This window comes from Neolamprologus multifasciatus, chromosome 23 (genome assembly GCF_963576455.1).
Source record: "Neolamprologus multifasciatus chromosome 23, fNeoMul1.2, whole genome shotgun sequence".
Lineage (NCBI taxonomy): Eukaryota > Metazoa > Chordata > Actinopteri > Cichliformes > Cichlidae > Neolamprologus > Neolamprologus multifasciatus.
The window spans coordinates 17,398,213-17,423,160 of record NC_140460.1 but is presented as its reverse complement, the minus strand read 5'-3'; the positions used below and the strand labels follow the sequence as shown (position 1 = coordinate 17,423,160).

The 24,948-nt window shown below is 38.2% G+C and overlaps 1 protein-coding gene across 3 annotated transcripts in view; it reads left to right on the top strand.

Moving 5' to 3' along the window:
- The window catches only part of ect2 (epithelial cell transforming 2), a 41,098-nt gene extending 18,333 nt beyond the window's left edge, over positions 1-22,765 (top strand). Inside the window, exons 10-27 of one of the 3 annotated variants that reach the window (XM_085149885.1) lie at positions 233-348; positions 1,239-1,301; positions 2,087-2,309; positions 2,494-2,655; positions 3,743-3,867; positions 4,831-4,950; positions 5,029-5,097; positions 5,305-5,415; positions 6,929-7,025; positions 7,279-7,360; positions 8,499-8,577; positions 9,117-9,236; positions 10,852-10,990; positions 11,750-11,904; positions 12,540-12,647; positions 14,063-14,197; positions 15,944-16,526; positions 21,565-22,765. In XM_085149885.1, the coding sequence (XP_085006011.1) occupies positions 233-348; positions 1,239-1,301; positions 2,087-2,309; positions 2,494-2,655; positions 3,743-3,867; positions 4,831-4,950; positions 5,029-5,097; positions 5,305-5,415; positions 6,929-7,025; positions 7,279-7,360; positions 8,499-8,577; positions 9,117-9,236; positions 10,852-10,990; positions 11,750-11,904; positions 12,540-12,647; positions 14,063-14,197; positions 15,944-16,120 (2,081 nt within the window). In that variant the 3' untranslated portion in view covers positions 16,121-16,526; positions 21,565-22,765. The remainder of the gene's footprint in view (positions 1-232; positions 349-1,238; positions 1,302-2,086; positions 2,310-2,493; positions 2,656-3,742; positions 3,868-4,830; positions 4,951-5,028; positions 5,098-5,304; positions 5,416-6,928; positions 7,026-7,278; positions 7,361-8,498; positions 8,578-9,116; positions 9,237-10,851; positions 10,991-11,749; positions 11,905-12,539; positions 12,648-14,062; positions 14,198-15,943; positions 16,527-21,564) is intronic. The other 2 variants (XM_085149886.1, XM_085149887.1) reach the window with 2 other exon arrangements.
- Positions 22,766-24,948: the final 2,183 nt, after the last annotated feature.

Here is a 24,948-nt window from a genome sequence, read left to right as displayed (position 1 = left end):
TTGAGCACCCTCTACTACAGGAAGGTTTTTTGTTTAAAGCCGTGTGGAGAACTTTTGCAGTTTTTCTACAGTTTCTTGTCTGTAATCCCAGACTGGCTCCATATAACTGAGTCTTTCTGACCCTGACTGTAATTTAGAGGTTATTGTCTCATGTTACAGAATGAATCTGTGATAAGGATTTAGTGATGTATGCATTTTATATATATAATCTCCTGGTTTTTCTTCATGAAAGGTGGCACGTACCTTGAGGTTGGAAATGAAAGGTGTACGCACATGGTTGTGGAGGAAAACCTGGTAAAGGAGCTACCATTTTCTCCCTCCAAGAACCTATTTGTGGTCAAACAAGAGGTAGGCCTTTATATGTTTATTTTCTTGTCTTTGGCATTGATTTTTACTTAAAATAGCCAAGGATAATTATTTACATTATCATGGAATGACACATATTATAGACTAGAAACTATCTACTGATGGGATCACACTAGCTGTGATGCTTTTTAACGTACTGATGTTCTGACCCAGAAGAAGCTATTACTCAAGGTAACAGGTAGTCATTACTCTATTATTACTACTTCTCATTGGTCGGCCCTATATGTCATTAAACTCAGTGCAAACTGAAGAAGTGCCTTCAGTGCCTTCAGTTTGCTCTAAACTGCACATTTAAGTTTTTTTTTTCTCTGCTTTGCTGCCATGTTTTGTTGTTATTCTTGAGATCAACTACTAAAGCTGCTTAACATCACCCAACAAGCCATTAAAAGTTCAGAACAGCATCTAATACATACAGTAATGTTTCTGTGCAACTTCAAGACAAAAACAAGTTTGATTGGTAGTGGCTAAGACTGTCCAGACATAGCTGTTTAATTAGTGTCCACTGGGGTTATGTTGCAGGAGGACAGGGACACAGAGCAAAATAATGAATGCTCTGAAACAGAGTAATTATCTGATCAGGATTCTGTTATGGTTAAATCTCAGTCAATACTGTCTCTGCTTCCCCCCTTTTCCTTCCGATGCTGTCAGAGAGGGGGTGAAAATAGTTCCTCTTCCAGTGGATGAAAAGGTTAAATCACCTACATAACTTGGTTTGCCTGTATTGTTAACTATACAGTCAATATAGTGGTATCATTTTCTTTACTTTGTCAGTTTTATTGGTTTTCAAAGGAAAGGGTACGATATTAAGCATTGTTAATCTTTTTCTGTCTTTGTCCTAACTCGGGTCAATAAGAACTTGTTTCTTCTCGCAGTGGTTCTGGGGAAGTATTCAGATGGATGCTCGAGCTGGAGAATCCATGTACCTCTATGAGAAGGTGAGTACATGATTATTAAATTATTATTTGTGTATCTATGCAAGCAAAAATTATGTACACAAAAAATAGATATGCTATATTTATGTAAGACAACAAACGGTAAAAGGAGGATTTTTTTTTTCTAGATGTGCAAGTACAGCATACAGCCAGTATTTAGAAACAGTTCTCCTATTTGTTTTTTTTTTTTTTTTTTTTTAATTCTAAGCTCTTATTTGTTTACATTGTCCCTGTTCCTGTTTAAATACTTAATTTTTGTTAGTTTGATGGTTTTAGCTTGCAGATTCCTGACCAGTGGTAAACTGCCACCTGTTCTTTTAAGTCTTGCCATATTAAGTCTTACCCCTTTCACTTCATTATGGAGTTTCCTATCACTCTCAAGCTTTATGCTGGATCCAGATTACACAGTATTATCACAAAACTAGCTAAAGCTGTAAAGCTGTAAAACAAATAAATAAATAATTATTTGAACATTTAAAAACCATGGCTGCCCTACATGACAATCAGTGCTTCCTCTTGGACTTCCTCACAATATTGAGGAAGCAGCTGTTGTGTCAAAAAACTGTGACAACTTCCAGAAAGTGTCCATGACGAACTGTAAAATCTCAGGGTACCTTTCCACATGCAACATAGAAATGAGGGATAAGATTAAGTGTAGATGATCCATACTGGCCTTTTTGTACTTCTCAATTCATTTCATAATTTGCAAGAAATGTTCATGACCTTTTCATTCTTTAGTTTTTACATAGGTTGCTTTGTGTTTACCATGAGCTTTCTTTTTCCTTCAGAATGACAGCCCAGCTATGAAGAAAGCAGTGTCCCTCCTTTCCCTCACCACCCCAAACAGTAACCGTAAGCGTCGACGTCTGAAGGACACATTGGCTCAGCTCACCAAGGAAACAGAGATCTCTCCCTTCCCTCCGCGCAAAAGACCGTCAGCAGAGCACTCGTTGTCTATTGGTTCACTGCTGGACATTTCTAATACTCCAGAGACATGCAAGGCTTTGGCAGGTATTGATGGGAGAATGGATGACAGTCTCTTTTATGCAACTCTTAAGCAATTATGTCATATATACATTTTGCTAAATATTAATGGATCCCTGCAGGCGGCGTTTGTTTTTCCCACTGTAGTTGTGCTTTAGTTGAGTTTTTCTTCCTTCAGATGAAAATTGTACACAACTCTTCTTATTTCCAGAAGACAGAGTAGGAGACAGTTTTGTGACCAAGACTAGGATAGGAAGAAGGAAAACCAGGGAAAGGAGTAGGACAGACAGGGAGGAGAGGAGAAAAAGGTCCCACCTGACTACAAATGCTTGTCAACAACCAGAAGAAGAGCAGCACCAGGGAACTTATGGAGGTCTGGATTTTGAGCAGGACAGTGGTGATACTGGTTGACATTAATTAAGAGCTATTACAAAGTTATTGTTTGATGGATGACAAACTGCCTTTACGGTAATGTAGTTGGTTTTTATCTGTAACACAACCAAATTGTTTCTGTTTTTTTAGTTATGTTCTCAATCACTCCCAGGCCAGCTGAGTGTAATGGAGTACAAATGTGAAGTAGTCACCAGTCGCCAGTTTGTCACCCCAAGCCGAGGTTTAATTTCTGGATAGCTCAGTGGATAGTGTAACTGTGCATGGCTTATCTATAAAAACCCACAATGAAGAGATTACAAGTATCATTGTATACAAAATGAAAATCTTAAGCACTGCAACTGACTAGTCACCAAATATTAGAAAATACTAGCCTTACTTCCACTCAATGCAGTACCTTCATCTAAAGAGCATAGTTTAATACTTTAATTTGGGTTAAAGTGTTAGGGGGGGATAAGATAAAAGCAGAACATGTAACAGATGTCAGATGAAAAACAAAATAGCCATTGGCAGACATAAACATAACCACTTAGCTCTGGGACGTTCAGCTTCTGATAACTCAGTTTTAGGAAAAATGCCAAGAAATTTCTCAAGGAGGTCGTCTTCACAGTCGGCACAGAGCAATGTAAGACACGTTTTGTCTGAACGTCTGACTCTCGATTTGGCAAACGGCATGTTCTCCAACTTTGAGAGCACTGGCTTGTAAAGACCAATGAGGTCAGCCAGGCCATGTCAAAGTAAAAATAATTCTTTAAAGTCAAATTAATATATTAACTCTGTGTACATGAATAAACCAAAACCTACTAAAAACCTATAACCTATATTTTTGCATTTACATACTTTTCATTCCATTACATACATTGTGCCAGTAACCCGCACAACAGAATTGGCTTACAGTACATAAAAAATATTTGTAATAATAATAATAATAATAATAATTTTTTTTTTTTTTAGTCAGTTATAGTTGTTAACAAGCTAGGATAGTGAATGGACACCTGGCACTCTCTGCCTGTACTTCACTGCACCATTATAACCTTATGTCTTCCTGCCTGGCTTCTTTGTTCCTCCAGAGAGTTCGAAGCCTTCTAAGAGTTCAACTCCGGTTCTTTCCAAGCAGTCAGCCAGGTGGCAGGTCTCCAAGGAGCTCTACCAAACTGAAAGCAACTATGTAGACATTTTAAGCACCATCCTACAGGTAAGTGTGTGTCTGTGTTCACATGGTGTGCACAGTTTTAATATTCCCCCTCAGGTTAACCTGTGTGTTGTCCCTGGCGACAGTTTGAGGCTAAACTATAATCATTAAAGGTTTGTGTGTGTGTGTGTGTGTGTGTGTGTGTGTGTGTGTGTGTGTTTGCTTGCTTGCAAGCTGCAACTTGGCCTGTCTTATCAGTTGGTCCCACCAGAGAGTCAGACAGCTGACCAGTGAGGGAGAAAATGACCTGCCTGACCATTTCTCTCTCTGTCTCCGCTTGAGAATCTTTTACTCTTTTCTGCTTCTTTTCTTTTCTTTATCTTTTTTGGATTTACTCCATTTTGATGTTGCTTACTTTCAGGTTGCTTCTGTGGCTCTTCCACTGTGATTTTTTTATCAAAGAAAAACACAGCAGAAACTGACTCCATTATCCAGAGATTCAGAATTTCATGTATGCCTAAGAAAAGATGTAGTGCTCTTTATTACGGCATGTTTCATTGTTGGGTCATGTTTCTTTTTCTTTAGTATTTATAGACATAGGGAATTACTAAAGCAGATGGTATAAGCTCGTGTTTCGAATGACAGTAGACTGATAATTGGATTTCATTTTTCAACCTGAAACAACAATGGCACAGTTGATTGGAGATGGGAAAAACAGATAAAGATAAAATGTATTATACCTTTTCTGTCTTTTCTCACAAGTGATGTTCACATTTACATGAATTAACTTGAACGCAACATGATGGCATTAAAACCTGAAAATACTAAAGCTTCAAGCCATTTTCTTCATGTATGATTAGAAGACAATTGAAAAATAATATCCAGAAAATATCCCCATCTCTGGGTACGTTGCTCTGGATTGTCATTTCATCTAAAATGTTGGTCTTTGATCTTTTGACATGTGGATCATTCTTGGTTCTTCATGGTGTATAATAAAGTATTTCCCATATTTATTTTAATCTTTAGCTTTTCAAGCATCCATTGGAAAAAGAGGGACAGGTGGGTGGACCTATCCTGGCTCAAGAGGAGATTAAGACAATATTTGGCAGCATCCCAGACATCTATGAAGTTCATACCAGAATAAAGGTAATGTATCCCCAAACGTCTGTCTTATGCAAAAATTGGAGAAAAGTTTTGTTGTTAACCTTCTGGTCTGTTGATCAGAATGATCTTGAGGAGCTCCTCACAGACTGGTCAGAAAACAGAAGCGTTGGAAACATCATTCTGAAATACGTGAGTTTCTACGTGTTTATACATGATGTATACATGCTATAAAAGTTCACACATGCTTGGTGGTCAAGGCTGGTCAAAGTCAGAGAAATTGATATTGGTGTCATGGTGTGTCAAATTACTTAATGAGTATTAGTATTTTCGATTCTCAAGTAAACTTTATTCTTCTGTGTGACTCTTCCTTTTTTTCCCCCCCCCCCTTCCTTATAGTCTAAAGAGCTGGTGAAGGCCTATCCCCCCTTTGTCAACTTTTTTGAAATGAGCAAAGAGACCATTGTTCGGTGTGAGAAACAAAAACCACGCTTTCATGCATTCCTCAAGGTATGACCTTTTATGCTTGTGTATTTTTGCCTGCCTAGTGGATTTCATGACATCATGAGCAAAAAAAATAAAAACTGATACATAAAAAAACCCAACTTGATTAAATTTGACAGATGTTTGCATCCACAGTCTTTTGACTGTTTACCACTGCAAATACTAAATCTTTCAGAGGAAGTCACATTATGTCCCCTTGCACCTGTCCATCTATGACTGACACTGACTCTCTTCAATTTTTATCAAAACTACGATCCTTCAACTTGAGTTTTAATTTTGAGAATTAAAACTCAACTCCCTCACTGCAACTTGCCAAATCTGGTGAGTGGGTCGGGTGGTGAGGTGAAGATTGTGTTGGTATGCATAAAAGACTTTTGCTTTCATTGTGCACTCAACATGGCGCACACCTTCAGTTTAGATTATTTCCTCTGAATGTTCACTGTCACATACCAGTAGATTTTGCACATTACAGTAGAATCTCTTGTTGACAGTCTGACCCAAGGGGACAAGTTCACAGTGCACAACGAATGCTGAGAGGGGAAAAAGAGAGATAATGTGACCATACTCCCAGTGTCGCTCTTCACTTAATGTGCTACCCTCAGGCTTATAAACTGTGGACTCTTCAACTGAAAATTACAGTGGTTGTAGCGGGAGACCAGACTCTCATCACCAGCAATATTTCATCTCATGAATTCAAAACAGAAGCTGATGTTGGCCGTCTGCGTTGCAGTTTCACTGCAGACCTCGAACTTGCGCAAACAGTGCAAGTGGTAAGAACTGAGCTTCCAAGGAACAACATAACAAAAGCTGGCACACTGGATGCTGTCTGAACATGATGACAAGATGACCTTAAACACCCTAATTTTACTGGCCTGTTTCCAGAATCTTTCGATCACACCTCATAAGTCTAAAGACTTTTCGCTTAGAAAATCAGATGCTCAGAAGAAGACTCACAGATTAATAAAACATAAACACCACCTCAGATTACCTAACTATTAAATTGTTTAGTACTTGCATAGCATTTTTCTACTCAAGCACTCAAAATGCTTTCTTACAAGCTTCAGTCACCCATTCACATACACATTGATACAAGCACTTTTTTATGTGCCTAAGCTCTTTCAACTTAACACATATACACTCCAATGGCTGCATCGGGGCTGCTTGGGGTTCAGTCTCATGCCCAGAGATGCTCCAACAAGCTTGACTACAGACAGGAGGAGCTGGGGATTGAACCACCAACCTTCTGAATGATCAACCTGCTTCTTGAGCCAGACATAAATTGGCTTTCTCCAGTGCATGTAAACATATAAGCAACAGATTAAACAGACATAGCATTTATTACTTTGACATGTGTTGTGATGTGGACATGTCCTTGTTTTTTATGTTTTGGTTATTTATTTATTCTTTTATTTTATTAACTTTTTTAAGAATACATTTTCCGGTTATCACGTAAATTAGGATTTAAATAACCCGCAGAAGTCTAAATCAAGCTTCAATTTTAATTGCTTCTATTATACAGATTAACCAGGCCAAGCCAGAATGTGGCAGGCAGACACTGGTGGAGCTGCTCATAAGACCAGTACAGAGACTGCCTAGCGTGGCCCTTCTTCTTAATGGTAACGCATAAATATACAACCCTTTGTCAAAATAATTTAGATGAACTTTTTGCAGCAACTCTCCTTGTCTTTTTTTTTTTTTTTTTTAATCTTTCCCCGTCTACATCTGCCACCATTTTTCTTTATGTCCTGTATATCCCCTTTTGTAACTTCTCTTCCTCTGTTCTTTTCTGTTCATATTTCTCTGTGATTTTCATCTCTTCTCTCCCGTCTACTTCTTACGAAACTTTTTCCATTCTTTTCTCTATTCCAGACATAAAGAAACATACATCGGATGACAACCCAGACAAGATAACACTGGAGAAAGCAATTGAGTCTCTGAAAGAAGTCATGACGTGAGTTGGTGTGACCTTAACCTTGCTTTTGTGACAATTTCTCAGCTAGCGTTGTTTGATCATTTATATATTTTAACACTTTCTTGTGAATTCTCTTTTATCATAATGAGTCTTGACCATCATGCATATTCAAATTGTAGTAATTGACCATTGTTCAGTAAAGATTCGGCAATAATTGAAGCTGTTTAAATCTTGACACATCTGAAGAACTGCTGTAGATATTCTTGGAGCCATAGTCTGAAAAACCAGCTACCTTTTAATACAGGTGTATGCTTATAAAGCATGAAATGTGCAATAGTAGAGAATAATAAAACCGTTTGTATAGTCGGTGGTTATGGTACTTAAATTAATTAGACTTGGCAGTTTAACTTTAAGGTCACACCTCTGGACTTTGATCATCTCCAGCTGGAGACGCATTCTATCCAACAGTGCACACATCTGTGATAACCAGTCTCATTTTACATTCTCATGTGGCTTTAACTGGGTCTGATGTTCTAAACAGTTGGCTATAATAATATCCCCTGAAATTAGAAGTAGTCTGCAAGGTGGAATTCAGTGGAGTGCCACCTTGCAGACTACTTTTCTTAATGCTCAAAACAGCATTTTAACCAACAGCCAACTGGGTTTTTAATTTTCTGTTATGTACTCGTCCAAGAGAAATGTATTCTCTAACCATTTTGAAGTACTTCACCTCCTCATTACATTCCTAAATGTCCAGCGAACGCACAATCGATCCAATACTGGCTTCCAGTGACTGTATTTGTCAGTACTCTAATATCAGCATACACTGATGCATGGATTCATAAAAGAAAAAATATGCAGCACTAAGATGATTCAATACCATTTAAAGGGACATTCAAGACGAAGGAATGATTTCATATATTGTATGACCCTTTTTCCCCCCTAACTGGCTTAACTTTTTGTTGCAGTTGTTAGCAAATTGCCATGTTCTGTATTTGTGGTTATGATTGACTTTTATCAATAATTAAAACAGAAATAAATACTATCCTTGTAAAACTAAGACAGTTGATAAATTATGAAGCAATTTTGATTTTTTTCCAGTGGCCCACTGAATGATTTTGATTTTTTTTTTTCTTCTTAAGCATTAATCACATTTTTTTGATGTCTCTCTCTTTAGCCACATTAATGAGGACAAAAGGAAAACTGAAGGCCAGAAGCAAATCTTTGATGTTGTTTATGAAGTTGATGGTTGTCCTGTAAGTTTGAAGATTGCTGCTGTTTACCTGTATGTGATTGCTACACTCATTTTAGTGCAGATTGTGTACTAATTCATTTCTATGCAAAAATATTTAAAGAAATTGTGACAGTGAACGTCTGTCTTCTAGTTTTCCTCCAGAAGGCAGGCCCTAACCACTAAACAGACCAGGCAGACTATTTCAGTCATGTGGAAGGGAACAATAGTATTTGTACTTTTGCAGTTAAAATGTAGTTGCGTTTTATAATGCATCCTAATGTTTTGGGAAGTGGGTTTGTAAGAGTAATAATAATTTAGCATTTTAAAGGGACTCGAGAGAAACCAAAAATAAACCACTGGCAAGTCTAAATAACCTGTAAGTGCAAACTTTGACAGTTTGTCTTCGTCTGTGTCAGGCCTGTGATTGGCTGCCTGTCTAGGGCTACTGCTATGTAAACTATGAGCTAGTTGAGCTGTTGAACATGCCTGCCTCCCTCTTTAACATGTACTCACCATTTTTCTCTTCACCTTCTTGCTACTTATCGTGCTTTCTCTTTCCAGGCCAACCTGCTGTCCTCCCATCGTAGCCTCGTTTACCGAGTAGAAACCATTGCTCTGGGAGATCAGCCATGTGACCGTGGTGAAAATGTCACACTGTTCCTCTTCAATGACTGTCTTGAGGTGAAAATGCATCAACACACTATTAACGTTTTGGTCATACAAAGACCCAGATTCACACTTATTAACCCCTGAACCCACTGTCAGTGTGAAGGTTACCTTTATCACACCAGATCAGAAACCTAGGCTGTATTTAAATCTACCTTTGGGCTTAATTAAAAATGTATAAACATTTCTTCATATTTATATGTTGTTTGGTAAAGCTCTTTCGCAGCTAAATTAATAATTTCAGTTCAGGTTTATTTATATAGCACCAAATCACAATAACAGTTGCTTCAAGGCACTATGCATTGTAAGGTAAAGATCCTACAATAGTACAAAGACAACTCACAAAACCCCTATGAGCAAGTGCTTTGGCGACACTGGGAAGGAAAATATAGGAATATATCGCCACCTGTTGCTTTGGCATGTTCCTAGCAGCATTTTCCTTCATTATTGCGTTTACGTGTGGACGGGATTTTTTTATTTTTATTTTTTTTAAACGAAAGCGGAAAATCTCCGTTTTCAAAAATACCCGTGTACGTGTGGACGTAGCCTCAGATGCAGACCATTACCATTTCTTATGTCTGTTTTTGGACTTATATGAATCTACTTGAGACAATAGGGTGACAGTGGAGTTTGAAATTGATACCGTAGGTGTTTTTACTAGGGGCAGCACTGGCAGCAGTCGGTATTTTTAATTGGGTAATCCCTGTTAAAACACTTATTGTAAGTGTTGGTCTGCTATTGTGATTAAGAATAATCGAATGATATATTAATAGTAATCGGTGCAGAAGTTATGGTCTTTCAGCTGTAATGCGTGGTTTAAAGTTGTTACGTAGTCATAGTATGATGTAGATTCTTTGTCACACAGGGGGCCAGCTAGATATACTTTTGCTGTTAGTGGTGTTTTCCATCTGTGACTTTAGTCTTGTCATAGGGCTTACTTTTCAAAATTCTCCTAAAATATCCCTTGCACCAAAGATTGCTTATCTGGCCTTGTATATGTTGAGCTGTTATGTTTCCCAACAAAAATGATAAAGATAAAAAAGAAGCTTCAGAGGTTTTGGGAGAGTCTCTCAGCATGTCTCAGAATATGCTGTGCAAGTCTCTTGCCAAATCAGGAATGTGCAGTCTATCACTGCTGACACAAAGTGTGTGTGTTAATTAGCAGTGGGTCAGCATGGGAACATGGCAGGCAATCATGAAAGAGACGAGGTTAGCGGCTGCGCTGATTCAGAAGTGTCAGTGACGCCTCCTAATGAGCCTGTCTGTGTGTGTTCAGCAGCTACACTGTGTGTGTTTTAATATATAGAATGGCCATTGTCATGGGTGGCCTCACTACTCTCTATCATCAGCAGCCATTGATTAACTCTTGACCTGGAATGTTGTGTTGTATTTTATCCTCTCCCACATCTCCCTCCTTTCTTCTCTGCCTCTTCTATCTTCCTTCTCATCTCCTAATTAACGTGACATTAATGAGTTGCATCGTTTACCTCTATGAAGGCATCATTGATTTATTGCCAAGCAATCGATAGCAGCTTCACCCACATACTGCAAAATGCACCACACTCAAGGGATGTTACTTTGAAGTTGACTTTCACACTTACCTCCAAAGTTGGTGTCTGCATCTCTACAGATTGCGAGGAAGCGACACAAGGTGATCAATACGTTCAAGAGTCCGCTGGGACAAACGAGACCACCGCCCCCACTGAAACACATAGCATTAATGCCGCTGTCTCAGATTCGACGAGTGCTGGACTTGCAAGACACAGAAGGTAAAATTGGCAAAATACACAGTTGCATCTTAACATTTTATCTGCAAGTCATCTCAGTGTCCATATGATCAGTCGTAAGTGGAGCAGAAGATTAAATAATTTCATTTCTAAGTTGTATTTTTGAAAAATCCTGTATCATGCTTGAATGCTTTTAAATGCATGTCTTTGGTGTAGTCCCATAAAATTTTAAAGAAACTCTCAGCTTCCAACTAACTGAAAATGTTAGTTATCTTTAATTAATTAATTAAATGTATTGTTTTTCCCTCAAGTAGTCCATCTGAATAATCACAGCTTCTGTTTGTTGTTATAATCCCTTTCCTTCATTTGTTTTTAAGAGAGCACTTTGTTTACTTGCACTGCAGCTAAACAAGGACACCCTGGCTGTAGAAGTACAGAGCTAACTAACTTTAGAAGATATCCACTCAGTCTGTCTGACTTGGACTCTGAAGCCTCATTAGATGAACTTTTGAATATTCTTTTGCACAAGATGACTCTGGCTTCTGTAACCCATCACCCCCAGCAGTCTTAAGTGTTACCATCATTTCTTCCTGCTCATCTCTTTTCAACAGTTTCTTCTCCCATCTCCTCATCCCACACACTCCCTTGATCTTCCTTTTTTCTTTCTTATATCGTTCTCTTCTCACCGCCTGATTTCTTTTTTCTTTTTTTAAACCCTCTTACTTTTGTCACTGTTAATTATCTTCCCTCTTGCACCGTCATTGTCTGTCCTGGTCTCACTCTTTCAATTCCTTCCTTCAGAGTGTGTGAATGCATTCGCCTTGGTGGTTCGCCCTCCGACTGAACAGGAGAACTTGTTGTTCAGCTTCCAACTGGCGGGAGAGGAAATGGTTAAAAGCGCCTGGCTGCGAACACTTTGCCGCCATGTAGCCAACACCATCTGCAGGGCTGATGCGGTGAGAAGCAACACACTCATACATAAAGAGAAAGAAAGCAATGGAGGACATTTTTTGCTCGAATGTATTTGTTTCATACATTTGTATATGAGAAGACAGGGCATGTTTATGACATGTGGTTAGATGTAGGAATGCATAATGCATATCGTAGTTATTGTTCATGGAAACAAAAATGAGAAATTACATAAAAGATTAACAGTTATTTAGTGCTTGTGGGAAATGGCAGAAATCAGACTTCTCTGGTGTTGATTAAGCCCATGCATTGTTGAGCTCACTGAAAGATGTTAATTTGAGATGCTGCAGTTTGCAGAGTACTCAGCAGGGGGCGATGTTGGCATCTGTTCTGCCTAAACGGCACACAGCTGCATTCCTAATGCTTTTTTCACTGGGTCAGAGCTGCAATGTGAATACCAATGAGAGGACTTCAGCTTGTTAAAAAGCCCACTGCAGGGTAAGGGAGAGAAGGAAATAAAGACTGTGTTAATCCTCCTCCACATACCAGCCTACTAGTTCGACAACAGAGTAAAATGTATCCATCTGTACTGATTACTTGAATTGCACTCTTCAGGTCATGAATTACTATACTGAGTTTGGATCTTTTTTTTTTGTATTTTGTCGTCTTGTCTTGCAAACAGGAAGACCTTATTCAGTGTACAGACCCAGACTCACTGCAGGTCAGCACCAAGGATATGGACAGCACCTTGAGCAAAGCCTCCAGGGCCATCAAGAAAACCTCTAAAAAGGTAAAGGCCGAAGAAGTGGCTTTTAATAAGGAACCCTTCCAGTATTGACCCCTAAATATTAATGATTTTAATATTTGGTGGAAGGCTCCAAAAATTGACTCAGCGGGAGGAAAGAGATGGGCAACATGAGTATAAAACCTTACATTCTTAGCAATTTGTATTTATTTATTTATTTTGGATGTTCTAAAGAGAAAAGTAGGTGTGATGGAAATAGAAAGGGCTAAGAAAAAGACAGCAGCACGATGCAAAAACTGCAACTCGTTTCACTCTCTGATGTCACACCTGCTTTTGTGGAAAATTTTCTTCTGCTGATGTCCTGCATGTTTGAACCTATAGCTCAGGGAGTTTTCTCTAGCTGCAAAGCTTCAGAAGCAGGTTGATCAGAAAGTGCCAGAAATGGTCCAATAAAAATCAAAAATCATACCTACTTCATCTCAATCACCTGTACTGTTGTTAATATGGCTGGTAGTAACCTGGAAGTCCCTTACACGTCTCCTTGCACTTCTGTAGTGTGTGCTGGATTTATTCCAGGGTGTCAAAATGGTCATTTTTCAACTTGATTTTCCTTTTTCAGAAATGGATGAAAAGCTTGTTTTGGCCAAAATAAAAAAGTTAGTTTGAAACAGAAGCTTATGTCTGCGGTCATGTTTGATTGAACTGCAAAGTAATAGCAATGTGGATACTGGAAGGCCTTCTAGAGTGATCTAAAAACAGTTGGTGTGCTGGGATCTGTCTGAACGTGTAGATGATCTTGAATGGGAGGTTGTCAGTTATTATTTTATCTGTTAGTCCAGGTTCTATATACTAATTTATGTTAGTTTTGACACAGTATATGATAATGATTTAACAAATTGAACAAAATGTAAATCAAAGAACACCAAATTGCCAGATGTTGACTAATTGCCTGCTCATTAGATGAGCAATGGTTTTTGTTGTGTGCACTTCTTGTCATAAGTGTTTTTGTAATTATTGAGGCCTTTTCCCTTTTTAAAAAAATGAAATGTGATAATTTAACAGACTGTACTTTGATAATGATAGCTTTTACATATGCTTCAATGCCAGAAAAACTGCACGTAGGTTTTTTTCACTGTGTTTAGAAGAAATAAATCCCCTAGTTATGCAGGTGGCTTCAGCAGTGATGGACACTAAGAGCAAATGCAAAATGAGTTACAGCTACAGATACTCAAAATGAAGTGGCTGAAAATAGAACCTGTTGAATGCAAAAATATCATGTGGCGCCTATGACAAAGATGAAGAGCAGGTGTTCTAGAAGTGTTAGAGTTTTCATGGTGCAACAAGTGGAGCCTTGTAGTGTGCTTTGTTTTTCTTTTCTTTTACCTTTACAAATATGACAGAGACCTGCCAACAAATCAGAAATTATTGACGTTTCCTATCTGTATGTGTGTGTGTACTAGGTGACAAGAGCATTTTCTTTCACCAAGACCCCAAAGCGTGTGATCCAGAGGGCATTCATGGCCAACAGTCCTTCAGATGAGAAAAGCCAGAGGCTGAGCTGTGAAAACCGCGTCGGCAGCAGCACCATGTTGGCTGTAAGTTCATTTATCTATATGGCATTATTAAGTCTGGTACTAGCTCACACAAGGTGTATTAATGATGTAGCCAAACTGAGATCATCTAATTTCTTGTATTATAATACTCACATTCACCGTCTGTATAACTCAGTTACTACATTTTGGTGTGTGTACGTGTGTGCTAAATGATGAAAGTGATGGATACTAAGAGGTTGTCCGTCTCTCTAACCATCTATCTGTCCACCTGTTCCTTATTGCTTTTCTGTTTTCTCCATCTCTCTCCCTTTGCTGAGAATCAGGTAATTGATCTCTCCATCAGACCCATCCAATTGGTGTCAGTTACTTTCATCTAACTTGATTAGAAAGCAGAAAAAGGGCTCGCGGTCTTAAATGTGCTGCGACTTTCTTCTCTTTGGCAAAGAAAAATAGTCCTATAATCTTCATGCTTATTTTCCTTTTTGTGTGCGTTTCAGTGGTTAATTTAATCATATTGTATTCTAAAACCCTTGAGTGTGTAGTATTGGTACAACATTATCACATTTTTACCTTTTTGATAAGTATCTCAGGTAACATGCGTCTTTCTAATGGTATATGCATGTAAATGCAGACTGCAGAGTAATCCATGGGTAAATGCTCAAAGCTTATCGAGTCAGATTAATGGCAGTATGCAGAGCTCCTCTTGTAAACAGCAAGTGAAAAAGATTTTAGAAACTAGACAAAATATAACTTTTGCTGCTGGCTTATGAGGACTAGAGATTTATATGTCATTATTTTTTTTTACTTTTTTTTAATCAGATGGAGTTTCTTTCCTGTAACCCCATAAATTATTTTCAATAGTGGCTAAGAATAGAGTTTTTTGTGCGAGGTGTTGAATGTTATCTTTCTGACTGAACAAAAGAAAAAACAAGCAAAGCTAGTATTTGCACATTGTGTAGTTAGAAGAGATTAGGATTTAGTGGCTTCTACCAGAAATTGGCATTGCAGATTGCAGCTAAGTGAACAATTCCTTGCCCCAAGGTCCCGGTACACCTGCCCTGCTGGTTGCTTTGCACACCGCTAGTAATGCTCTTGCACAGCTGCAATGCTCACTGTTGTGCTGCAGTATTCTCCTGAATAATGGGTGTCAGAGAAAACCTCTTCATCAGTGCTGATAAATGGAAGAAATCAAAACTGGAAGCAAAAGAATTGCTTAGGGGGTTTTGTGTGAGGTTTTGTCTTTTCCCCCCACAAAGTCTCATCTTTTCAAACTGTTGCAAGTTTGAAAAGGTGAATCTCTGAGCTTGTATGTCATATGTCAACCCATATGTCATTAAAATGGCAAGAAAACCGACACAAATGTATGGTAGCGTCACAGGTTATAGAAATTTAGAGGTGCTTGAGCGACAGATGGTGGATGTGGCATCAATTTGACGTCAGCTTTGTCGTACAGTGTCATTCGCACTGTACGATGCAGCATGGCAGGTATAATGGGGCCCTTGCCTTTCCAGGCATATAGGAAAACTCATCTGTTCTGTAATGTACAACCACTATGATACTACATGGTAAGATTTGCCTTCAGATGATTATACACTAATGAAAACATAATTATTTTCCATTTCTGCCAGATCATCCACAAAGAAATCCTATAAACAGCCTTCAGTTACTGTACTAATCTGTGTTTCCTTGTGATGTTTTAGCTCGTCTGTTTTCTTGCCGTCTTCTCCCCCCCTTCATTAAATGTAAAACCCTGCTCCGTTTGTTTCTCCCTTTTGTTATGTACTTTAGATGCCTCGCGCTGCCTCAACATTCAGTTTGAATGATTCTACCAAAAGCAGTGCCGTGGTGCAGCGCTCTAACTCTCTGGACCACCCTCCAATCAGATTCAAGATCCCTGATCGTATGCGAACCCCCTGCACTCCCCCCAAAAATCCTGTCCCCAAAATTGCTTCTGAGTTGAGCTAAGACCCCTAGCTTAATGCTTGCTCTGTCACCAGAGAATCTAAGCCCATTTTTAATGATTCTTTATTTAATCAACCAGCACTAACTCATTCCAGCCTCCCTGTTTCCTGGGAGTCGTCCTGTTTAAATCTTCCCACCTCTGCTTCCACTTCAGCTGTCCAAAACTCCACACAGCTCAACTCTAAACATTCCCGATCCAAATCTCGACAACATTTGTCCAGACCGCTGCCCTCTGTAGGATTCCAAGCAAGCTCTCCAGGTCCTCAACCTTGTAATGCCAAACGTAGGGTCTTTCCTGAGTCATGCAGGAATCCTCAAGTTCCCATGGATCCACAGAAGGCTGTCGTGACCAGTCCTCGCAAAGAGACTCTGCTTTAAATGATCGCTGAGCTTTGTCCTGGAGTTTGACGTGAGCAGACATTATTGTTGTCCACTTTCAGTCTTGGGTGCACCAATTCATTTTCCATTTTAAACTAATCCTCATTAAACTGTCTTGGCACATTTACCTTTTTAATATCAGAGTATCACTGGTGCATTTCTAGTCCCAAATCAACTCCTTAGAAGCTGAGACCCTGCAAAATGAAAAATACAAATAAAAGATTTGCTCCACAGCCCAAGTCGGATCGACACAGACGAGATTCCATCAGTTTGCGTATAACGCTTCTCTCCACTGGAGATTGTTATACGTGTAAAGGGTGGAGATTTTAAGGGTTGATTTGGAGTAATTTTTCTGAAGAATGTCTTAGATTACGGAGTGGTGGTGGTGGATGGGAATATTCACCAGGTGGTGTACAGTGTACATGTTAGTAATGAGCAGGGGTCACGAAGAGCTGGGACTGTCATTCCAGATTGATACCTCTTATTTTGGGGGAGAGATTTAGATGTGAAGTCTTGATTTCACAAACAGATTGTTTCATTTTGCATTGAGCCAACTCATGAATATTAAAAAGGAATGATTCAGTTACCATTACAACTATAAGACAGGATGATTTGTCTCTTATCGACCTTTGTTTTGATCAAAGCCGTTCTTTTCAGTGCCACTTGAAGAAAATATCAAGAATAAAAATCAAAATGTCAAAGTCTTTAGTTTTTGTATGCAGTGAGCTTTGTGTATTTGGGCTAGTTTACACACAAACAGCACACTAAAATTAAAATGTCAATGTATTCACAATGTCAGTGTGACTTTTTATGTGAGCTTTAATGTTTAGTGGCAGGTCAACTGTTATCTGTAATACATTTTAATCACATGTGATGCCTGAGTCACTAGGCACACAAGGCCTCATATTAGCTGAAGCCATTTGAAGGAGCAGTGTGAAGGATTTTTGTGGCATTGAGGTTGCAGACACTGTGTTGCCCCTACCTGATGCCCCTTTTTTCTGGCACATATTCTACAGAACTCGATTAAAATGCACCGTTTCGTCTCTGGTTTGTGTTTGGGGTTTTGTTTTTTTTGTTTTTTTTACATGGGCATTTTGCTCAGTCACAAATGGTCAGATGGGAAAGAATTGCAAATGAAGTGAGAATTGCACTGATGCAAAATGAGAATTCCTTGATAATGATGCCAGCTTTTTATAGAAAGTGTTGTTTTGATTAGGTGCACTTACAAAAAACACTTACACCCATCGCATCTTAAATGCAGGCATCATGTAGATAATGATACATGTGTGGCAACATTCCTGCATAGGCAACTCAAAAGCAATGAGCAGGGTTTTTGTTTTTCCTTGAATCTGCCATCATTGTTTTGCTAGAGCTGAAATGAGAAACTATAGATACAACAATAGTAGCTGTTGTCAAGTGTATTCAAGAAGTGTCTCCTCTGGATCAAGAAGAAACAACTTTATCGACAAAGAAAGCAAAATTTAGACACATTTGTACCTTAACAGAAAGCTTCAAATACTTACGTTTTCACAGGGAAAACGGACTTGTAGGCTTGAAATATTTTTGAATTCGTTGTTTTGGTTCTCACCATTATACTTCTTGTAGTGATCAAACTAATCAAACTAAAACTTGAAGAAGTCTTGATTCTTGAAACTTCAAATGCCCTCACAGATTGGGGGAACAAAAAAGCTTCTGTATCACTGTTATGATAAACTTTGCTTAATTTATTCCAATGAGACACATCTATGCAAACTGTAATGTTTAGAGTAAAGATGCCTTTGACACTGGCGCTATATCACTGTAACTAGGCATAAATCTGCTGATGTGCATTTTCACACAGGGTATTTGGAAAAAACTGTGGCTCTGATGAAATGCTTGTATAGAGCACTTGCCATGTGTGTAAAAGCCAGGTGGAAAGCTACTGAAGTGTGATTGCATTGGCAAAGGTTGCACATCTCAATTAGTTTGGTGCCGGGCTTGGACTGAAAGGCATAGAGACTTGAGTAACAATGTTTGTCTCTTTGCATACAGTAATTAAAATGAGGCTGCACTACATAAACTAAACTTTGTACTTGGTGCATACGCGTATGCACTGACTCACACTCCCAGTCTTAACTCTGAGTCAAGCTTGAGTATACAATGCCTTTAGAAAGTATTTTAAGTACGTCTTTGCAGGCGTTGTTTAAATTAAAATTGATTTAAAAGTTGTTAAATACCAGTGTTGATCACCAGTCTACATCCAGCAAAATGTATATGACTCTGTGAAAAGCAATGCATTTTGCAACAAAGAGAAATTGCTGTAAGAACAACAATTTTAGAAGAAACACACTCTGTCCGGTGCTTAAACACATTAAATAGAATATATGTGTAACGATGAAAAAAAAATAAGATGATTGTCTAGTAAAATGTTTGAGAACTCCAGCACAGACAAGTCTACATCACCTGGCCTTATACCATCTATCAGTGATTACCTCTGTAAGAGATTCTACGAAGTACTTGCTTGGGATTCTGCATACTTAATGTGAATGATAAATTTAGGAATTTACAATATTGTTTTCAAACTGTTGCTGTGGATTAATGGGCAAACATAGAAATTATATCAACGTCATTATATTAGATTAAGAACTATGCATTCAAAAACTGAAAGAACCTGAATATCTTCTGAATGCAAAGATAACACAAGTAAACACAAAATGCAGTTTATAAATAAAGGTGTTTATTAAATATTTATTATATATTTATTAAATGAGAAAAAAAATCCAAGCCTGTATGGCCTGTGTGGAAAAAGTGATTGCCCCCTAAACCCAATAACGGAAGTGTTTGATAACTGATGATGATTCTTTTAGCACTGTGGAGCAATTTTGGCTCACTCATCTTTGCAGAATTGTTGGAGTTCTGTCACATTGGATGGTTTTTGAGCATGAACTGCCTTTTTAAGGTCATGTCACAGCATCTCAATCGGATTCAGGACAGGATTTTGACTAGGCCACTCCAAAGTCTTCAATTTGTTTTTCTTAAGCCATTCAGGGGTGGACTTGCTGGTGTTTTTCAGATGATTGACCTGCTGCAGGACCCAAGTGCGCTTTCAGCTTAAAGTCATGAACAGATGGCTGGATACTCTTGTTCTCGATGTTTTGGTAGACAGCAGATTTCATGGTTCCATTTACCACAGCAAGTCTTCAAGGTCCAAACAACCCCAGACCATCAAACTACCACAGTCACCATATTTTATGGTTTGTATGATGTTCTGTGTCTGAAATGCTTGACCTCTTGGATGACGACTCATCCAAGAGGTCATGAGTGGTAAACCTGGGAAGGTCTCAGTTACTTTGTTAGTTTGTTCCTGAATCTTCTGGGATTGTGACATGATGTCTGGCTTTTGATGATCTTTTGGTCTTCTCCACTTTGTCAGGCAGGTCTGATTTAAGTGATTTCTTGATTGACAACAGGTGTGGCAGTAATCAGGCATTTGGGTGGCTAGAGAAGTTGAACTCAGCTTTCCAAAGATGTGATACACCACAGTCAACTTTTCACACAGGGCGGTTTGGATTTTTCCCCCTTAATAATAAACACTTTTATTTAGAAACTGCATTTTGTGTTTACTTCTGTTACCTTTGTCTAATATTTGGATTTGTTTGATCTGAAACATTTAAGTGTGACAAACACACAAACTGTACATGTAAGCTGTTTAATTATCCAAATTGCAATTTCTGCAATATTTTCAGTTTATTAGAGCTTATTGCTTTGTTTATGTCAGCTTTCAGTGATTATGTAGTGATTTCATTGTGCACTTGTTACAATGAGTGTAGAGTGATTGTAATCAGGAAAACAAATGCAAGCAGTCAGATAATCAACAGATTATCTAAATTACCTTAGTGGGAGGTGAAACATTAAATTGCCATTTAATTGTGGGAAAGGTTAAATGTCCAATTGATACAGATCTTCATTCATATTTATGAGACCCAAATACAAAGTCTAATAATAAACATTTCAAACTGCCTTCTCAAACCTGCAAGAATTGATTTCTTCATATTTGAATAAAAACTAAGGTGATTACCACCTCTTGCAGAGCTAATAATCATATTGAAAGCACCGTGGAGGCTACTTGGGCAGTTGAAAAACCCAGTTACTAATAACTGCTTGCCCTTGCCTTTCTTGTCTTTTAGTTTGATTGGTTAGATTGTTGTTGTCAAGATGCTTCTGGTCTTGTGGTTAGACACTTCACTCCCATCCTCTTGGACTGCATCTGGGGATGGTCCTTGTTCTGCGCTGAAAATCAACTGCACTTTGGAGATTCAAGGATTTCCTGAAGTGATAGATCAACAGACTCGAGGGCTATTTTATGTTTTTTTATTTTCCCTTCTGTAGACTTCTGTACTGTGGGATGTGTTTTTGAAACTGAAGGAGTCACCTCCTGCCTATGATTAGACTGGATTTAATGCACTTGCTCACTGGCTTCACTTTTCAGGTCCTTTAACGCCTTTTGTGGTTTGTTTGTTTGTTTGTTTTTTGTTGTTGTTGTTGTTGTTGTTTTTTGTTTTTTTTTAATGGACAGTAAGGGCAAGTGTAATATTTTGTCATCTTTCCCCCTCACCCCCAACAGCCAGTTCTGGCAGATGACTTGTCCCTCTTTGAGTCTAGTTCTGCCAAACGCTCTTCCTTTCTGCTGTTGCCAACAGATCGGTTCTGTTTCTAATATTTAAGGATTTTCTTCATATAGAGCACCTTGAGGTGTCTGCTGTTAAGGTACTATATAAATATGGTTGACTGTGTACAAACACATAATAGGTAAAACTGCCATTCTCATATTCCCTTGCTGAAACCTATTTTTCCAAGTTGCATGAAATACCTCCACCCATATTAGATTTTTCTTGTAGCAGATCCAGTTTCCTATATGATAACAAGCTCAGTTACAAACATAAATATAGAAAGTAGTGTTTCAAGAAACCTGAATCACTCTTTAACGGGACAGTTGGGTATTAACATATAATTAACTGTAAGTACTTTTTCTTCCATGTTTGTCATTTTCTTTTAAAAAATAAATAAATAAATCTCCCTTCCATTTACAGGCACACCACTCGCCCTCCATGGTCCATCTGCCTACCATGTTTGAGAGGAAGTATCACACATTCAGTCGTTCAACCACCCACCTCTTCTGAAGTGCTTCTGTTTGAAGGCACCAGCAGGAGTCATTACTAGCCTTTTCCACCTCGTTTGCCTTGACTGACACTAACAGCAAAATTTGACCACATAGGTCGATTTGCATAAAGTTAAAGCTACCTGTAAAGTACGACAAACTTATATTTGTCCAAACCGGTGCTTCAGGCTTACACAGATTTAGCCTATCCAGAAGAAATGGCTTTAAGCCATCATAATGCACTGAATGTAGGGACTTACTGATATTTGCCAGTATCAGAACTGTCCTGCAGCTGTCTGTGGCTTCCTATCTGAAATATGAGCAGCAGTGGGGGCAAACTGGTCATAATTTTTATGCTTTATCCAGCTAATATTAGTCATTTGCTGCGAACTTCCAGGACTTTCTTTCTTTTTCCAAACTCACAATGTTTGAATTGAGACTGCATCACTAGGGCCTAACTGGAACGGTACTGTGCCATGTTTGTGTTTGATAGCCACTGCTTTGGTCAAGTTTGACTTAATTTTTAAAAAAATGAAGGACAAATTTTTAGTTTTCTGTGTGTTTGTGTACTAGTTACATTTTCAGTGTTTCTGTTTCCCTATTCAGCTTCCTGATTTCTAAGCAACTGCTCAGTGCCGTTCGTGGTTATAAGCATAGACCAAGTTTCATCATGTTTTTATACATGTGGGTTAAATGGGAATTTAATCCCATCCACATTTGTTGCTAAATGCTATGGTAAAGTAAATTAACATTAATTTTGAAGTTAGGCTTTTTATTTAACAGGGGAAAATAGTTAATCTCTTGTGTCGACTTTTTTTTGCCCTTTAATGTTATGTTTTGTTTTTTTTTTTTTTTATTAACTCACTTTAACTGACATTTGCCATTGTTTTATTGTAGTGTTGTAGATTTTCTTTCTCCGCATGTAATAATATTCTAATTAACTCACCTTGTTAATGTAAACTTAAGCTTCCAGCTTTTATAAAGCTTCTATTTTAACATTTGAGAGATTCAGTTCCACAGATCACAACCATATGTTTCTTCCCAGTACACTTGTACCTGTTTTAAAAGCCTTTTTACACAACATCTGTATCTGTGCGTATATTCAAGAAGTGATGCTGCCTTGGTGTACATATTTATTCTTAGTACTTTTTTTGTGTTTTGTTTTTTCCCTGAATTACATTATTTATGTTTGTTCTCTCGTATCTTTAAGGCTCTTCTCACCAAGCCTAATCATTTCTAGTTCTTTTATCTCAACATTAAATGCACTTAAAAATGTATGTTTTCATTTCATGAAAATGTAGGGGTTGGTGGCTAAATACGAGTCATTTGTCGTTTGTGTTAAAATAAATTCATTTATTTACTATATCCCTGAAAATGTTCATGTCTCTGAATAAACATGACAAAAGTTAAATGTAACGAATCTTAAACCGTTAAAGTCAAGTGTATCATATTTGAGCAGTGTTATTTTTTAGTTTTTTGTCCCACCAGTAAAAACAAAATAACACGATAATTAATAAACTGGGGAGAATATGTAGCAAATATGATGCAAATTAACCCATATGTAAATTAATATTTATTTATGTGGTTTTTATAATTCATCAGAAGGTTCAGTAAAAAAAAAAATTGGTAGTTATTTCATGGTTCAGGTTTTAAAGGGTCAAATTCTTGCCATTTAAATAAAATTAAAAAAAAGATCCAAGTCAACCAATACTAAATGAGTTTCTCAAATTCTCAAAATATTCACTTGAAGGCCTGTTTATCATTTGCATACTACTTTGAAAGAAGCTCATGAATGTTCCTCAGCACTCATCTATACTCATTTGATGTAGGAGTTAGTTTAGAAGTTTCTGGATCCCCCTAGACAAAAAGTGCCTTTCCCCTGTTTCCTTTCCCCCTTAAATCAGAGCTGCTGCTTTAAATTCATTTTTGAACCAACAGAATCAGTTGGTTCTTTGAAGAAAGTAAACCTAGTCCAGAAATACTGACAAATAGGGAAAACTGGATAACCAGCAGGTCTTTTGCTTAAGGCGAGATTTTTAAATGTGTGCAATATGGCAACAATGAGGCCAGTAAGCAGCACTACTTCAACACTGATCTCATATTGATCACTGATGACTAAACTCTACATGTAGGTTTTCCACTGCAAAAACTGGGAGCCTGATTCACAGACCATAGCATAGGATTAGCTCTCTCCCCTTTACAAAAATGTGATTATGCCATTAGTATCCATTCTCCGTGGTACTCACTCTATTGTAAAGCTGTAATTGTGCATAATTACTTAATGAATTTCTTTAAAGTCGTCCCTTTATGTTAGCAGTTGTGATTTGCTGGCTGTTAATGTTCATGAAATCCAAAATAGCAAAGCCAAAAAAGAAAAGGCTTTTTGAACTTTGACACAGCTTAAAAGTTCTAATTAAAAAGATGCTAAAATTCTCTCTGAGTTCATACTCCCAGCACACACTCAGACCTCAGCTGCATGTCCTCTTGCCCTTAGCTTAACTATAATCACATTAGCTACCGCCGACTTTCTCACACTGAGTGGAGGTGCGATTTGAATGGTGAACATTTAATTTTAGCCACATTAGTATTTCATGTCATGGCAGTGGGTTGAGAAGGGTGTTCCTGTTTAGTGCTCTTTACATGAAACCTCTTCAAAGTATTAGAGAATAATCTGTCTAGTCTGGATAAGTGTGATGTGCCAGTCTGCCAGCTAGCAACTGGAGGTGGTGTCATGCAGGCCGGAGGCAAGGCGAGGCTGGGGAATAGCCACAACCAAAAGGCACCTCTTCACAGAGTCATGAAGGACACTCACTCTTTTTATATTTGCCTTTACCTTCACTTCAAAGTAACTCTTCCTGGCCATTTAGGGACGAAACAAAGAAAAAGGGAAAAAAAAGGCATGCTAGAAGAAGTTGATGGGGGGCTGCAGTTGGAGTTTTAAGGGTCTGCAGAGGCTAAGCTACCATCAGAGCAGATAAATACTATTCAGCTCAGTCTACCTAAATGCTGCAATTGGGAAAGAATTCTTCATGGAAATATTCCGTACTCTGCATGGATATGAGAGAAATACATTTCATTCTACAAACGGATTTCATAGTGGAGACACAACCAGAAAGAGAGAGCAGTTTGACATTGAAATTCCTCAGTGAAATGTGAAGGTGTGGAAATTGGACGTGTTTCATATAAAGGAGTTCCATACTGTGAGAGAAGTTTTCGTTTTCACTCAAAGTTTGTCTTATTGAACCGTGACCCAAAACTTTGCCTAACTTTTACAGAAATCTGGGTGTATTCCAGGCAGGAGGATTAGGAGTTTTGG